The 18,451-nt window shown below is 36.4% G+C and overlaps 1 protein-coding gene across 1 annotated transcript in view; it reads right to left on the bottom strand.

The window, feature by feature from the left end:
• The window catches only part of GFM2 (GTP dependent ribosome recycling factor mitochondrial 2), a 58,034-nt gene that overhangs the window by 9,054 nt on the left and 30,529 nt on the right, over positions 1 to 18,451 (bottom strand). Inside the window, exons 10-16 of the mRNA XM_053664463.1 lie at positions 16,401 to 16,481; positions 13,906 to 14,054; positions 12,360 to 12,500; positions 12,181 to 12,280; positions 9,892 to 10,081; positions 6,343 to 6,419; positions 3,809 to 3,947 (exon numbers count right to left, since the gene is read on the bottom strand). Of these exons, the coding sequence (XP_053520438.1) occupies positions 3,809 to 3,947; positions 6,343 to 6,419; positions 9,892 to 10,081; positions 12,181 to 12,280; positions 12,360 to 12,500; positions 13,906 to 14,054; positions 16,401 to 16,481 (877 nt within the window). The remainder of the gene's footprint in view (positions 1 to 3,808; positions 3,948 to 6,342; positions 6,420 to 9,891; positions 10,082 to 12,180; positions 12,281 to 12,359; positions 12,501 to 13,905; positions 14,055 to 16,400; positions 16,482 to 18,451) is intronic.

Genomic DNA, 18,451 nt, shown 5'->3' on the forward strand with positions numbered 1-18,451 from the left:
TGGGACATATAGCCAAGAGTGGAATCGCTAAATAGTAAGGTCTGCACATGGTCAATTTCACAAGAAAGTTGCCAAGTTTTTTCCGTAGTGGTTACATAATTCACAGTCCCACCAGAAGTTTTTATAAGGGTTTCCAGAGCACAACATCTCACTGCTTTGCATTGGCAGAGTTTAATTTCTATTTTGTTGATATGAAATGGTATCTCATACTTTTAACTTTCACGATCCTACTCATTTCTGAGATTCAGAATCTTTTAATATGTTCATGGGCCTTTTGGATATCATGTTATGTGAAATCTGTTCAATATTTTTTCACTCATTTTTTCTATTTAGTTGTCATGTTTTTACTGATCTTTAGAAATTCATTATATATTCTGGATCCAATTTTTTTGTCAGTTTATGGGATGCAAACATCTTCTCTCAGCTCTTGGTATGTCTTTTTGTTTTATCATATATTCTGATAACATTAAAATTCTGATATCTGAATGCATAATATTAATCCATATTAATATCTGATAATATTAAAATTCTTAAATTTTAATAACATCAAAGTTAGCAATCTTTTGCTTCACTGTTTCAACTTTTGGTGTTTTGTAAGTCCCACCCTATCCTAGTTAGTAAGGCAATTCTCCTACATTTTCTTCCAAAAAATTTAAGATTTGTCTATCATAAAGTTTATGGCTTTTTTTTAACATACATTAGCACTTACCTTCATTTTAAAAAAAATTATATTTATTTTTATGGATTGATTTGAGAGAGAGAAAGTGGAACATCAATTTGTTGTTGCACTTATTCAAGCATTCATTGGCTGCTTCTTGTATGTGCCCTGACCAGGAATCAAACCCACAACCTTGGTGTATCAGGATGATATCCTAACCAAATGAGCTACCCAGCCAGGGCTAGCACTTATTTTCCTTATATTGTGTGCTCCAAGGGAGATTCTGCAACTCCTCTTTCATATTTAGATTTTTAAACTCATTTGGAATTAACTTTTGGGCAGGAGATGAAGTAGAAATCTAATGAAATCTTTTTCCACATGGATAATTATCCCACAGCATTATCAAATAGTCAGTCCATCCTTTCCCGCTGAGCTGCAGTATCACTCTGACATGAACCAAACTTCCACATTATGTATGAGTCTGTTTCTAGGCTTTCTGGTTTGCCGCACTGGTCTATTTGTCTATTTATAGGTTGATTAGTATCATAAAGACTATGGCTTCACATTAAGTATTAATGTCTTGTACACTTCTTTGGGTGGAATTGGTAGCTTTATGATATTTAGGCTTCTCATCTATCAATAGTACAATTTTCCATCTCAGGTCATTTTTAATGTCTGTAAATGTCTGTAGTTTCCTGAATGAATGTACACAGTGTCAATCGGCCCATCAGTATCACTAGTGATTTGATCATCCAGTCAAGGAGTGGTCTGAGGGCTGAACCATCTAGGTACTATGTTTTTTACCTTGTAACCAATAAGCAATCAGTGGGCAGATACTTTAAAACTGTGCAATGTAGCCAATCAATAGTAAGTACTCACAACAGTTGCAAAGTGACTATTTTCCTGCCTCCTGAACAACTAACAGCACTTGGCATTCCATTGTAAGGAAGCACCCTCTTTTCTTCCCTACGTATTTGTTTATTACCATTAGAGACTCCTGAATTCCTACTTTTTCTCAATGGTTTATCACTACTGTGTTTAATTATTCTGGTGTTCAAACTGAACAGATCTGGCCAGAGGAGCCTCTTCAAGTTAATTCTCATGTCCTCATGACACGCCCTCATCATTTTTTGTTGTTGAGCATTTCTTCTTTCTTACACACATGATGTTCTATTGCCTGCTTATTTTTGACAGCCTTTTGCTCCTTACCGATTCCTTCTATTCTCTTTTCTTTTTTAAAATTATTTTATTATGGTTCAATTACGGTTGTCTGAATTCCGCACCCCCCCACCAGCCGAACCCACCTGCCTCCCTGGCTTCCACCCTCCTCCCTGGTTTTGTTCATGTGTGCTTTATAGTAGTTCCTGAAAACCCGTCCCCCCACTGTCCCCCCCTCCCCTCTGGCTATCGTTAGATTGTTCTTAATTTCAATGTCTCTGGTTATATTTTGTTTGCTTTTTTCTTTGGTTGATTATATTCCAGTTAAAGGTGAGATCATATGGTCTTTGTCCCTCACCACCTGGCTTATTTAGCATAATGCTCTCCAGCCAGTTCAATCCTTGCTGTCACAAAGGATATGAGCTCCTTCTTTCTCCTTGCTACATAGTGTTCCATTGTGTAAATGTACCACAGTTTATCTTAAAAACAATAAATATACTTATTTTATATTCTGAATCTGATGGTTCCAATATCAGAGGCCTTTGCTGCTCTAATGTTTGTTTGTATTGCCTTTTTGCTCATTGTGCCTTTTCTCATGGTTTTACGATTAAAAGAATTTTTTTTAAATTCTGACTTCACATTTCTTTTTCTGTGGGATTTTCTTTGAAGCCTGGGCTAAAGATACATTTATGTAGAAAGGCCATTTGTTTTCACCAGCTTCCTGGGAATATTACCAATTCATGAGAGCACATTACATTAAATTCTTCTTGGTCTGGAGTTTTTCAGGTCATACCAATTCTATTAATTAAGGCTGAAAAATCCCATCAGAAACTTATGGTCACAAATTCTCAGGAATTTTGCCCCTTATTCCCAGAGCCAGTTAGACCAGTTTTCTTGTCTCCTTTTATTAAGAAGAATTACCTAGTTAATTATTTCCTAGGTTACAAGTGACCACAGCTGCTGGTGCTGGTACTGACTTATTTTACCAGATTCCTGCCCAGCTTCCTTTTTGACCCCTGGAAATTTCCATCATGTTCTAACCAGCTCAAACATTAATGTTAAAGATGTCACTTATATGTTCCCAGTATTTTTAGTTTTTATGGATATAAAGCTCAGAAACAGAAATCCTCATGTCATTTGCTCCTATACTCTATTTGCTTAGTTTTTCAAGTTTTAGTGAAAAAGTAACCACCTGCTCTTTTTAGAAATCACTGAGTAGCTTATATTTAAAATCTTTTCTCTACTTTTCTGTGTTTTTTCCTTGAGAAGACCAGTAATAATGTCATGCTCCTTTGCTTAAGGGAATTGAATTAAAATAACAAATCATGAATTCTTACATTTTGTGAAATATAAAAACTGTACTTTCATTAACATAGGATGGTAATATTTATCACCACCCTATATATTTATTAATACTTAATATTAATAAATGTTTGTTATTGATATTAATTAGTTAATATCAATTTAATATTTAATAGTTATTAAATAGTGGGAATTACTTTCCACTTACTTTATAGAGCAAAAATAATGCATCAACTTCATTTCTGCTTCCTTTCTTAAAAGCTAACTATCTGTGTGTCTCAGTTTAGGGTTTTTTTTGTGTGGGTACCTTTAGGTTTATGAAAAAGAAAGTTTCACATATATTGTAGTCCTTTTTCTTTTGAATGCATCTGATTCAACTTCAAATTTTTATACTCATCCGGGCAGTAAGGATCAGGACAAGCCCTCCCCTTCAATGGCTTATTCTAGTCCATCACCACCAAAAAGCATCTGCTTGGTGAGTGGCTTATCCAGTAAGTGCAATGAGTAGTGATAGAATAGGGCTGTGTTTAAAATTTGAAAATGTTAAGAAACAAGAAAACACACATATAAAGCCTATCCACACTGATGGAAAACACTAATGACTGTGAATCTTGCTTGCAACTAAGTTAAGAGGAAACAGATCCTGGACAGAAAGAGAGAAACAAAAACAGCAAGTGTTTTTATTTCTACCTGTGGCACGAACTGGACTTAGGATGGTCTCTCGGTATGCGACCTGAAGGGGCCCCAGGTAGGTTTCCAGGCCATATTCTCTCTTGATGCGGTCGTGAATGATTTCAATATGTAACTCCCCCATTCCACATAGGACAGTCTGGTTAACAAAAAGAATATAAAAGAAAGATCAAAGAAAATTATGTTTATCACAAAATACTATATAAAGGTATATCAGTCTAGATTATTTTTCATTAATTACAAACTGAGTTTCTTTTACAATTTTTTTGGCTCCTACATCAAAGCAGTTTTTAACTTTTCTGATTGAAATAATCAACTAAAAGTGAACTACTAGGCCATTCTCTTTTATATTATTATTCCATAATAGTTGACTTAGCTGAGCAAGTGGCATCTAGCAAGAACTACACTGCCCAACCACATAGCTAAGTTCTGGCCAATGAAACATGAGTGTAGCTGATGTTAGCAACTTCTGCACTGTGCCTTTAAGGAAAAGTAAAATTCCTTCTCTGAAGGAAGCCGCAGGCAACTGTCTTAAAACAGGTAGATAAGGGCAACATCTTATGAATGGGAGAAATAACCTTTCTCCCAACCACATAAGTATTTCCCAACAGTCCTGACCACCTCAAAGCTTTGTGGGCAGTCCAAACTTCCAGACTCATGAAAAAAAACTGACTTTCATTTTCTAAGAACCAATGTTATTTTGGGCCCTTGTTAAGAAAAGCCAAATTGGTGTTAAAACCAATCAAGACATGCATTATTTTTTTTAGCAACAATAGCTATTCCTAAATAAGGTCTTTGTATATTAGAAAGAATATAGTGCAAAAATCCATATTTGCTCCATTTTATTCACATGCCATCTGTGCAGTGAAGAATTTACCTGAAGAGAGATCTGGCTGTTGCCCTCAGCTACTGAGAAATTCTATCTAGGCCAGGATGCTGCCTGACAGAGGTGTTTATGCTTGTCTGAGGGCTCTGTCCACAGCTGGTCAAACAATGTGATTTATGATACAGGCTTTGGAATAGCGACCTCAGCTCCAACCTGGAGAGTGAAGGTATCAGTGCAAACCTACAGGAGGTACTAAAGGCTACAGGTCAACCACACAGGCAGTATGTGCTTGAGCCTCGATAAAAACTGGACACCAAAGGCCCAGGTGGGGCTCCGTGGTTGGCCACACTCTTTGCCAAGGAGGTGACACGTCCCTGAGGATGAAGAAAGCTTCCGATTTAGAACTGTCCCAGACTTTGCCCTAGGAGTGTCTTCCTTTGTTTGGTTCTAATTTCTATCCTTGGCTGTAATAAAAATAAAACTGTAAGGAACAACAATACAAAAGACTGGTATATGGTTGTTATACTTTAATGTAAAGTTAAAGAAGTAAATTATTTGGAAAAAAAGCAAGTTGTGGAATAATAGAATGACTTGTTACACATCTGTGTGTGTGTATATATATATTTGGAAAAAATATAATGTACTTTATAACACAGCATAGCAGAACAAATGTTTTAAAAAGTGTGAAAAGCTATAATCATACAGTTTTCACAGTGGTTACCTGTGTAGAATAGGACTAAGAGATAGAGAAACTTGAATCCTTCAAATCTATACACTTGTGTGTTATTTCTTATTTTTAAAAAAATGTGTATTGGTGTTTTATTAAATAAAAGTTTTTGTTTTAAATGCTATTATAGCATTCAAAATCAATTAAATTACTGTTCACTTACTGGCATTTGGGAAAATTAAGTACCCCCTGTTTTTCAGATTAACTAAATCAGTTCATCCTCTTTAAGACAAATTTATAATCATTTTAAGGAATTTCTTATAAAATCTTATGTAAAAAATTTACCCTATTTATTTTTATTAAATACACCATCAAAAGTGATACTTTAATACAATCAATGAACTGATATGTATACCCTACCACTTTATAAAAGATGTTAGAAGTTCCACAAAGTGTAGCTGAAAAGCTGAGCAATGGATTAATGAACCAACTTATCAGCCACACATTTAAACTGCTCTTAGTTATATAAACCAGGCCTTCTGGACCTGCCTTCCTAAAATGAAGATAAAGAATAAACATCCTTCTGTGCTATAACAGCCCAGTTCTGTACCTACTCTAGAACTCTCTTTCCTCCCACACTGCTAGGTTGGAACCTACCCCTTCTCACCCGCCTTATGTGTGCCATTACCATTAAAAGCACCTTTGCACCTTCCCTTTAGTTTGCCGCTTCTGTAAGCCTTGGCATAAGAGGCTCAGCGTTTTGTCTTGGGGTTCAACCATGGTCTAAATGTTGCAGAGCAGTTTATATAAATGAGGTATAATTATTTTAAAGAATTAGGGAGAACTTGTCTGTCTAGCTTGACAGTCAACATAACATAATAATTACTTTATATTATGAGAACCAAAAAAGACATTTTTTTTTCAGGGCCACAGACCAAATCACGTTTGGTCTATATTTTAGCTCTAGTCACTTACACTCATGCACACACACACACACTAAATTATCAACAGATATCTGGGGTTAAGTAACAATATGCCTACCTGTCCAGAGTCAGGATCAAGCTTCACTTTCAAACTGGGATCTTCACGCTGAAGGCACTTCAATGCATGATCCAAATCTGGGGGATAAACAAAAACAGTTACCGTTACATTTCATTTTTTAGATAATGTACCATATGTTCTAGTGGGAAAATAGATGAGCAAGCAAACAAATTCTGAAAAAGAAAACTTCAAGCAGCCATAAATGTTTGGTAGAGAATAAAATAAGGTGAAAAGGCAGAATAGGTTACTTGAGACTGGGTGATCTGGGAAGGCTTCTCCACAATGATTTGGGTAAAGACATTTTAAAAATGACCCTATACCCTGGCTGGTGTAGCTCGATGGATTGAGCATGGGCCTGTGAACCAAAGGATCGCAGTTCGATTCCCAGTCAGGGCACATGCCTGGTTTGTAGGCCAGTTCCCAGCAGGGGGCACACAAGAGGCAACTATATGTTAATACTTCTCTCCCTCTCTAAAGATAAATAAAATTTTTTAAAAAATGACCCTATAAGCAAAATGCTGAAGAAAACCAGACAGAGGAAATGGGTGTACAATGAATAATCTGCCATTGGAAAACGATGAGAACGCCAGTGCAGCCTGATATGGGTGGGCAGAAGGAAGGGTGGCATCGGGGAGAAGGCAGATGTGCTGCAGGGCTTGTAGGCCACGTGAGGAGTTCACACTTGCAATGGGAAGCTACCGAAGGGTGTACGTGGGGCAGCAACATCACCTGACTATGCTCTGCAAAGGTCACTCCAAGAGCTGACAGAAAAGCAAAATGCCTTCACAAACACAGACAATAATGGGAAACTAGTAAAAGGAAGCTAAAGTACATCATGAACAAAGAGGTGGTGATGTAATCACTCTGTGACAAGTAATCATAAGCAAAGAGGTAATAAGAACATATTATTTTCATTAAATATACCATCAAAAGTGATACTTTTATACAATCAATTAGCCAATATGTATACCCTACCTCTTTATAAAAGATGTTAGAAGTTCCACAAAGTATAGCTGAAGTAAAGAACTGAGCAATGGATTAATGAACCAACCTTATTGGTCACACATTTAAGCTGTTCTTACATATATAAACCAGGCCTTCTAGACCGCCACCAAGGTGGTGGCCACTACCCATCAGTAGGTATTTACCAATCTGAACTGACATGCGCTGTAAGTGTGAAATACACACCAGGTTTCAAAGACTTATTATGAAAAAAAAAGAGTAAAATATCTCACTTGTTATATTGATTATTCGACTAATATTTTAATTTCCTGGGTTAAAGAAAACATATTACTAAAGTTAATTTTGCCAATTTTTTAAATGTGACTGTAAGAAAATTTTAAGTTATGTAAGTGGATTATGTTTTATTTCTACTGAACAATGCTGTTCTAGACTCAATATTCCAAAGTTGGGTCCGAGGACCAGCAATATAGGCACCACCTGGAACCTGTTAGAATCTTAGGTTCTAGGCTGAATCAGAGTTTGCATTTAACAAGAACCCCAAGAGATGTACACACACATCCAAGGTTCAGAGGCTTATTTTAGGTAATAATTTATTTTTAAGCACCTACAGATAAAGAAAGTAACAATGCTTACGATACTTTGTGGCTTTTAGAATGACAAGGTGGTAATTTTATTATAAAAGATACGACTTTATTAAAAAATATTTACAAGGAATACATCCCTCAGTTTATTGGGGTGAAAACACTAACAGCATTACAACACGGGTTGTCAAGTCCTGTAACAGGACCAAAGGGTAAATACAGTGGAAGCCCAGAGAAAAGTGTGGGCAGATCTGCTTGTAGGAAGTCTGAGTAAGGGCGGCTCTGGGAAGTCCTCTGCTCTCTGGAGTCCAGGACCTCTGAGCTAGTGCCCATTAGACTTTCTTTGGACACCTAATGTAGGTTTTCTCCTAAAGCAGTTATGGATTGAGGCCTTAGATTTTAAAACTGGCTGGTGCAACTTAACTACAATCCTGCAATTTGAATACAGGTGGACACACTACATACATATGAAATGAGTTTCAAATATATTCAAAAGAACTCATAGGTTATTTTTTTTCAGGGAGCCCCTGTCCTTAAGTGTGTGGTCACACTTGCATAACTAGTTTGGTCAACCCTGATGTCACTGGCAGCCACACTCATGTCACCTCATCCCCAGAGTCAAGCCTTCTTTAGCCAGCCTCAGGGCATTTTAAGGTAACAAGAAAACTGCTGCTACACCTGCTTGAATTTAAATCAAAATGAATGAATGAATGAATGAATGAATGAATGTCATTCCTTTACCAACTGGACAAGAAGACACCCAGATTCCTTCAGTACTTGAGGGCTATACCTATACCAGTGCTTGGATTTCTTTCAGGTGAACTTCAGCTGGAGAGGTGAGCAACTGGAACTGCTTACTTGGGTAGGAATCCTTTCTTTCCCACTAGGCACCTAAAAAGACATGGGAGGCAATAAAGGTTGCCTTTGTTTTTCCATAATCTATGGGTCTAACTTGTTTTTCAGTGGAAAATGGCTTCTAAAGCCACCTGTAGAACTAGAAAGTTTGTCGTTTAACAGTCTAATAGAGGAATTCAGTGAGGGCTTCAAAAACAGGTGATGCTTCAGCTGAGAACTAAAGAAAGAGTGAATATTTTCAAAGCAGACAATTCAGGGTGCCATCATAATGCAAGAGAAAACACAGGAAAAGAAACAGTGCAAAAAAAAGCACGGCATCTTCAGGACATCAGAACTACTTTATTATGGCACTGTGAGTTGTGAGCAGTTAGTATGGTTTTATTTTTGCTTGGGTAAAGAGGGTTCAGAACAAAGTAGGAAGTTTCAAGAAGTTGAGGCCAGTCAAGAAAGCTGGTGTCGAAGATGCCTGGTAGCCTCCTAGTCTATTTTGCTGCTGCCTAGTTACAAGACTGCATTTTTGCAACTGGTGGCCATATAGATTCTAAGTGATGGCCAATGACATATAAGAAATCTTTAAAGTCATTACTGTTCTCTGCTGCCAGGAGCCCCCATGTGACGCCCAAGGCTCCAGAAGCCATTGTGAGATGACTAAGGGTAGGAGCTGCCCACTCAGACAGGCAAGACAAAAGACCAGAGCCTGGAGCCTGCTGAGACTGTGGGGCCACCCTCTAATCCCAGGGCTGCCAACTCAAGGTAGATTTTATAACAGAGAGAAATAAACTTTTATCATTAAAGCAACTGCTACTTGAGGATTTTCTGCCACATCTAATCAAACTTAATTGGAAATTACATAGCTGGAATAATGAGCTATATATGCCATACTAAAGAGTTTGGGTTTGTGCTCGAATAAAACTTTGGAAGAATATGATATGAGAAAAATGGACAAGATATAACAAAAGAAAAAAATAAAAGAAGTTTGCAAAAATCAAAACATCTTAAATAAAAAACTAGACTATGTAAGAAACATTTACCAATAAATTCTGATAAAATTAAACTCAATCACACATGAAATCTTTTGAGGGTATAATGTAACTATTTTGTCTGAATTATCAGAGCACTAATTAATTGATCCTCCAAGACTATTTTGTACCTGGCTGCTTAGCCACTGAAGGAGGTTCTATGGTACAGAAGAACACAGGTTCTGGAATCTCCACCCCAGCCAGTAAGAGTCTCTCTTCTTCACTGTTTTGTTTATGTTTCTTTTCTCCTTCTCTTCTGGCTCGACGAGCTGCAGCTAATGCGCTCCACTTGGATGAGACGATGGTGTCTCCGGTGGCTGTCTGCAAGCAAAGAAGATGCCTCGGGATGAAACTGGCTGTTGGTAAGCACTCAACTTCCACCAAGAGCCACAGAATGAGAAAAAATTCAATGTAGCACTTTCTTTTCATCAGTACTTAAAAGAGAGACAAATTTGTAAAGCTCATTATAACACTGCACAAATAAATCTAATTTAATGTGTATAAGAATTCTAACCAAAATACTATTGTAGTAAGTCTAACAATAAAACACATACACAGTACATATCCAAAATCCACTTGGCAAAACAAATGTACCTTCCCAAATTTTCAGTCATATAAAGACAAGTTAGGTAGAAGTTTAATAGGGTTTTTATCACCTGTAAATTTTATGACTATTTTACAAAAAAGCCTCTATTAACTAAAATATGCAATTAATCAGAATACCCTTGACCATGCAAAACTATACTTTAAATTAAATTAAATATTTTTAAAAAGATTTTATTTATTTACTTTTAGAGAGAGGGGAAGGGAGGGAGAACAAAAGGTAGGGAAACATTGATCTGTGAAAGATACATTAATTGGTTGCCTCTCATACATCCCCAACTGGGGACCTGGCCTGCAACTCAGCCACGTGCCCTGACTGAGAATTGAGCTGGCAACCTTTCAGTTTGCAGGCCAAAATTCAACCCACAGACCCACACCAGCCAGGGCTATAATTTTAATCCTATATGTTATGAAGCTCTGTGCCAGTCTCCATCTCCGTAAAGATACTCCGACTGAAGCACAAGCCCAAACAGATTTCTGTAACTCCTCCAAACACATGCAAGCAGTCCCTGCCTCCAGGCAGACAGAGGACACTGCAGTGCTAGAAATGGACCGTGGGAATTTTCTGTAAAGGGTTTCACATCCTGCAACTTCATAAAGAGTCAGAAATGGTAAAAGTCTGTTTTTTATTGTTATTTTTTTCCACTACCATTTACCTTCCTATACCCTCTTCCATCTCCAACCCCCATCCCCCACGATCACCACACTGTTGCCTATGTCCATGAGTTCTTCTTTTTTACTCTAACCCTCCACCTCCCAAGAACCCTCCAACTCTCTGCCCAGAGCTGTCAGCCTCCTCTCTCTCTATCAATGAATCTGTCTCTATTCTGCTTGTTAGTTCGAGTTGTTCATTAGATTCCACATGTGAGTGAACTCATATGGTATTTATCTTTCTCTCACTGGCTTATTTCACTTGGCATAATGTTCTCCAGGTCCATCCATGCTGCTGCAAAGGGTACATTTTTCTTTTTATATTTTAATAAGCTATTAAAACAAAAAAAAGTTGAAAGTAACAATGTTTACCCTAATGTCAAATGTACCAAAGTTTAATGAGAAACTGTACTTGACCGAGCCCATATATAAGTGAGATGCCCTTAACTGTAATCCACCAAAATACACACAGATGGCACCAAGTATTTTCTTCCTACAGTCACGAAGCACCCACTGCAATGATCCGAGGACTGAGAACAGAGACCAAGAGAGAGAGAAAGGTGTGCCCTCATGGAGCCTACACTGCAAAACCTCTTCAGTTAGTACCTGACGGGTCATGAGGCTGGATGAAATTGTGTGCAAGGATCAGAACAGGAAAACAACTCCCATGGAAATAACAATGTTTTATGTAATCTTAAAATGTATGTATGTATCTTATTTGAATAGTATACTATTTTATTTGACTTTGAATACATATAATCGTTACTTTTAACAGCCTTCTGTACTTTTTTTTTAAAAAAGGTTTTATTTATTTATTTGTTTAGAGAGAGAGGAGAGGGAGAAAGAAGAGAAGAGAAACATCGATGTGTGAGAGAAGCATCGATCGGTTGCCTCTCGCACGCCCCAACCGGGGACCTGGCCCACAACACAGGCAGAAATCCAACTGGGAACATCTGGTTTGCAATCTGGCACTCGGTCCACTGAGCCATAATTTACTTTGCTTTCTTTCTATGAGATTCAAGCATGTTGATGAATATGCTACAATATCCACTATTCCATTATCGATGGACAGTTAGATTATCTATAGGTTTTTGCTATTATAAAATACCTACTTTTAATTAAATACATAAGCTGTTATTTCCTAGAGAAACCATTCAGTCACTCACATGTTTAAGCCCAACAGTCAAAGCAATGTTGCCAGCAGTCAGTGAAGGGATTTCTACATGTTGGTTAGCAAATGGCAAAAGTAGACGACTTATTCTCTCCCTGTAAAACTATGATATATATCAGTAAAAGTATTTTTAAAGAAGCACAATTTTAGAAAATAACCGAAGCTTCTACTTACGTGCAGTTTCCATTAATATTGTAGATGGCCGACTGGGGTTTTATCACCCCTGAGTAAATGCGCACAAAAACCAGTGGTCCCTGCTGCTTGTCATGGAGAACTTTGAATGCCAGTGCACATAAGTCACCCTTGTACCACTGCCTATAAAAGTTAAGGAGACAGAAAAGCCTTTAAAATACACTTCCTATATATGTATACAGATGAGACGATAATCACTTCACAAGTTTAATCTTGAAGTCCCCCAAAGAGCCTTCATATCTTCTAGTTTTGCTACCCAGCCTGATCAAATAATGCCCGGTGCCTCTCTTCCTCCACTGGAATAAATTACTTCATGGCAATCTTACCATTAATTCCTCAAAACTAAAAGCAATTGGGACCTCTTCCAAATTTTACCTCTACTTGCAAATAATTCCAGAGCCAAGAGTTCCCTCCTCAAAAAAATATACCTAGGAACATCACACCATTTTCTCAAAAAAACCTGTACAGGGTAAATAAACAGGTACTTTCCAATTGTTGCTTTTACACTATCCTCTCACTTTTTCTCTAGTTACATAACTATATAAATTTATACTACAAATCTGAACTTGTTTACATGTCAAAATTCTTATAGAATGATGTACTTAAACTGGTGTTCATTAATAATAGGTTACGGAAACTCTGAAACCCCCTAAAATTGCCAAATTTTGTGCACAAGTGTGTTTTATGTAGGAAAAGCTCCATATTTTCACTAGTTTCAAAGGAGTCCATAATTCAAAGTAGGTTAAACATTTCTATTTCATAATATCTCCAATATTATTCCTCCAGTTTTTAACTTGATTTAATAAATATTTATAAAGCACTGTCTCATGTGCTTTATAAGTATTAACTCATTGCTTCTTGCAACAATCCTATGAAATAGGTCCTATTCTCTGCATTTCACAGATGAGAGGTTAAACACCTTGGAAGAGCTGGGATTTAAATCCAGGTAGTACACAGTCCATGCTTATAATCACTTTACTATATGCCTCTCAGATGAGAGATAGTAAAAGTGAGTAATATCCTCATTAATAGGACTGAAGTACAGTATTGGCTGCAATTTTGGACAACACTCACATTTTAGAGGATTATTAATAAGTACAAAGTTGTTAGTGACAATAGAAGTAAAACAATGACCTTTCTTTATAGCCACAAAATATTTTGAGCTTATGAAACATCTTGAAATCTAGAATAGATATAAATATATCTACAGAATATTTATCAAATCTCCCTAGTATACTACTCTTAAAATTAAAAAAAAAAAACACAACAAGATGGCAGGTCAGCCCACTTTTACACATCACTAAATCCACATTCTTAGCTCCATGTGTAAAGGTAGCAGGTTACAAGAGGTAACAAATGTCCCTTTCAAGTAAAAACTACTGTGGCACTGTATTATAGTATTTACAATATTTCTCACCAATCTATTTAAAAATGATGATCCAACTACTTGTTGTGGGATAAAAAGATCTATTTGCCTAGCTGTCTTTTCAAAGTTATAAGATTTTAATCTATGTACTTGCATACTCACAGAAATTCATAGTTGCGCTCTTCAGGTGAAGGCAAATACATAGTAATGGCATCTAACAACGGCTGGACCCCTTTGTTTTTCAGGGCACTCCCACAAAGCACGGGCACTGCTGTCCGAGCCAGGGTTACTCTGTGGATTGCAGTCTGTAGCTACAAAGCAGAGGCACAGATAAGCATTCTCTGTGCCATAAGATGGTCACATTTACAGTGTATTGGTCTCCAACCAAAATAGCTCAGAATTAGATGTCTTTCCTAACCAACCATGTAAAACAGCACTCCTCACACACTTCCATCATTCTTTATGGCCATATTCTTTGTTTTTCTTTATAACATTAATCACTAACTGGTACATTAAATGCATATTTATTAATGTCTGCCTCATCTTCCACTAAAATGTAAAATTTACATATGAACATTATAGTAACGTCTGATAAAACACTGCTAAATCCCCAGAAACCAGAAAAGTGGTTAAAGTAGGTATTTGAAAATATTTCTTGAAAAAAATTAATATACTTATGGTTTAACCTTGTTAATCTAACAGAGAAACTGGTAAGAAATTAAAGATATAAATAGTAATTACAAATTTTTCAAATGAATTGAATCCATATTAAATAAAATCCAAAAGAAAATGAGAAATCAAAGTAGAACATTTTTTTGAAAGACCTCAAAACACAAGAAAAGCTCGGGTACACTTGCCAGCTCCTGATTAGAGAAGTGGTGGGTCATTTCTACCTTAGAGTATAAGCTCTTTGAAAACAGAAATCATGCTTTGTGACTGCAGGGCACAGTGAACATCACACTTCGGCATTCAAATACTCAAATAAAAAATGTCACAATTATGGCACTTCATTCAAAAGAAAAATAACTTTTTCCCCTGTCTCAAATAACTTTAAATAGCTTAAAATTAATCTATAATTAGATCTCATGTTTTTCTTTAATTTGTTTTGGGAAAAATAACTAGGTAAAATTTGTTGGGCTCATCTTGGACCTTATTGGGTTAGCCAAAATGTTTATTTATTTTTTCCAAAAGATGGTTCTAATAGCACTTACTTGTCTTTAACTTCATTTGAAACAATTTTGTTAGATTGTATTGTGACAGCTTTCATATCAGCATGCATTTAAAAAAACTTATTGAAATTGGTGAATTTTTGTGTAGCCATTTTAGTACTGAAAATTGAAGAAAACACATTTTCAACATATTATGCTTTATTATTTAAAAAAAAGGTAGAAACACAACTGAAATGCCGAAGAAAGATTTGTGCAGTGTATGGAAAAGGACTGATTGAACACGTCAAAAATGGTTTGAGAAGTTTCATGCTGGAGATTTCTTGCTGGAAGATTCTCCACAGTTAGGTGGACCAGTTAAAGTCGATAGCAATCAAATCGAGACATTAGCCCTGGCTGGTGTAGCTCAGTGGATTGAGTGTGGGCCTGCGAACCAAAAGATTGTGGTTCGACTTCCAGTCAGGGCACATGCCTGGGTTGCAGGCCAGTACCCAGCAGGGGACACCCAAGAGGCAACCATACATTGATATTTTTCTCCCTCTCTCCTTCTCTTCCCCTCTAAAGATAAATAAACTTAAAATAAATCGAGACATTGAGAGCAATTAATGTTCTACCACACAGGAGATAGCCAACATACTCGAAATATCCAAATCCATAAAGTTATTGGTGAAATTGAAAAATTTATCTTCTATTTTATGGAAAAAATCAAATGGACTTTTTGGTCAACCCAGTATTATACACGTTATCACTTAAAAACTTTCTTTGGTAACTCTTATGTTTCACAAAGGAAAATAAAGAGTAAGTTTGCCAAATTCATGGGGAAAGGTCCTTGGCAAAAAAACAAAACCAAAAAACAAAACAAAAAAAAACAGGAATGCCTTGAAGACATCTGTCATAATTCAATTATCATCAGTATTCTACTTCCCTAGTCTCTGGTTTAATATTTTTCAAAAGAACACACACACACACACACACACACACACACACACACACAGAGGCCTGCAATGAGTTTCCACTAAAAATTAAAACAGATTCAGAAAAAAAAGTTCTGATTAAAATGATCATTATAGTAGTCTGAAAAGCCAGTAAATTTTAAATCCAAATTTCTACCTATGGGTTCCCGAAAATACTCAGAAGGATGATCTCAATGAAGAGAAAAGGCTGAGAATGAACACTTAACTTCTCTTGACTCAATACAAGGAAAAAAGACTCAATCTCTAATTTTTTAAAATATATCCCAAGCCAGTAAATCACTGCCATTATTAAGTACCCATGTATTAGTAGTGGCTTCATCTTTACATTCTCCTAATTTTTATTTAAGGCAACATTTTGTGTTAGTAGTAACTTTAGCTTAATATTTTACTAATGTTTGTTGAAGTCAACACAGTTTCCAATACTATGCAAACTTGAAGGGGGGAAAATAAAAACAGAGAAAGCAAAGCAAATACAATTAGTAAAACTTGGTTATAGTAAATGAATAATAAAATTTACCTTTTCAGCTGGTACCAAATCAAAATTTTCACTAAATTCTCCTAAAACCAAGTCAGCAAATTCATCATCCAAATCTGCAACCTATAAAGAAAGGCTTTTAGTTCTATGACTTGTGTTTGTTGTCCAACTATTAGCCTAAGTCTAAATACCATAAACATATATTTTCCAAATATTTCAAGACAGCTTCAAGAACCTAACTTATCCAGGCCGAGGACCTCTTCCTATCTTCTAAAGAGAGGTGTTTTTTTCAAAGAAAATGAAGTACTATCTATTCAGTGCTCAAAAGACATAAGAGAAAATGCACAATCTACAGCCAGTGATAACTTACACAATGGACTGCTGTTTTTAGATAAATTTGGGGGGTCTCAGTTCATCAGAAAGTTTTACCTGGGGCTCCTCTAATATTTTGAATGTTCACAAGATCTCCTGAGACCATCAGACTAAAACAACTAACCCTGCACTGAGGAAATACCTTTAAATTTGGGGGGAGGGGCACAGACATGATTTCAATAATAAAAATGCAATTATCCAATTTACATTCTTTTCATAATTGTTTGCCATTACGAAGTAGAAGAATTCAGCTGACAATACAATTAATAAATGTTTCAAAAGTTTATAATAGTACATGGGAACAAAACTTGCAAACTTGGTGAGAAAAACACACTTTTCACAGCTAACTATAGCAAAAATGCACCAAACCATCCTGAAAAGCAGCCTATGTAATGCTTAAGCACAGCTTCTGGAGTCAAACTGCCTGGAAATGACTCCACTACTTGAAAATTTACATGAAAACTTTGGTCACGGTATGTCACCACCTCTCTTTCCCTGGCTACTCATGGAGATAACACTAATACCTACCTCATGGGGCTACTGTGAGGATTAAATAACCAATTCTAATTATGCTGCCCAAACATACAGTAATTATAGAAAAAATTTATTATTTTCACTGTTCACCTGAAGGACACGGGACATTGGTTCCTATCCACACTAATCTTATTCTTTAATTTAAAAAAAAATGTGTAACTGTGATACACTACAATGTAACAGAATTTACCATCTTAATCATTTCTAAGTGAACAGTTCAGTAAAGTATATTGACAGTGATGTAAAACTAATCTCCAGAACTTTTTTGTCTCACAAAAGCAAAACTACAGACCCATAAAATAACGCTTTTCATTCTCCCCTTGCCCAGAGGCTAGCAACTATCATTCTACTTCCTGTCTCTATCAACGGAACCTGGATAGATATCTCATGTAAGCAGAATCCTGCAGTATTTGTCTTTTTGTGATTGGCTTACTTTAATTAGCAATTTAATGTCCCCAAGGTTCATCAATAATGCACATGTAAATTCCTTCCTTTTTAATGCTGAGTAATACTCCACTGTGTGCACACACCACATTTTATCTGTCCATTCACCTGTTGACAAACACCCTCCACCTCTTCCCTATTATAAATAACGCTGCTATGAAGATGTGCAAATACCCCTTTGAGACTCTGCTTTCAATTCACTTGGATATATACCCAGAAGTGGAACTGCCAGATCATATGTTAACTCTATTTTCAGTTTTCTAAGGAACCACCACACTGTTGTTCACAGTGGCTGCACCAGTGTCATTCTCACAAACAATGCAGAAGGGTTACAACTTCTCCGCATCCTTACGATACTTGTTTTATTTTTATAATAGTAGCCATCCTAACAGGACGTGGTGTTACTAATTCCATACATACATATGCATTCCTTGTAATTAGCAATTTATTATCTATGATAATATATAATAAAAATAAAATTCGAGCCTTTCATGTCCTAGAACAATATGAGGCATATATGCAAGTTTATGTTGGCTCCTCAACTACCTTATAAAATCCTTCTCAGGTTTATTCTGATAGCCCCTTTGTTGAGATAAAACAAAACCTCAAAGGAGAACCAATTATGTACCCAATTATTGATTAGTATCAATTCAACTTTTATTCTATGTTCCCTGCGTCCCCCCTCCGCCCCCAATTTGAGCAGCCATTTGGCAAAGTAAGAGCTCCAGCTCTCAACTGAGACA

The sequence above is a fragment of the Artibeus jamaicensis genome, unplaced genomic scaffold, assembly GCF_021234435.1.
Source record: "Artibeus jamaicensis isolate MK-2021 breed Jamaican fruit bat unplaced genomic scaffold, CSHL_Jam_final contig_373, whole genome shotgun sequence".
In the NCBI taxonomy this organism is placed as follows: domain Eukaryota; kingdom Metazoa; phylum Chordata; class Mammalia; order Chiroptera; family Phyllostomidae; genus Artibeus; species Artibeus jamaicensis.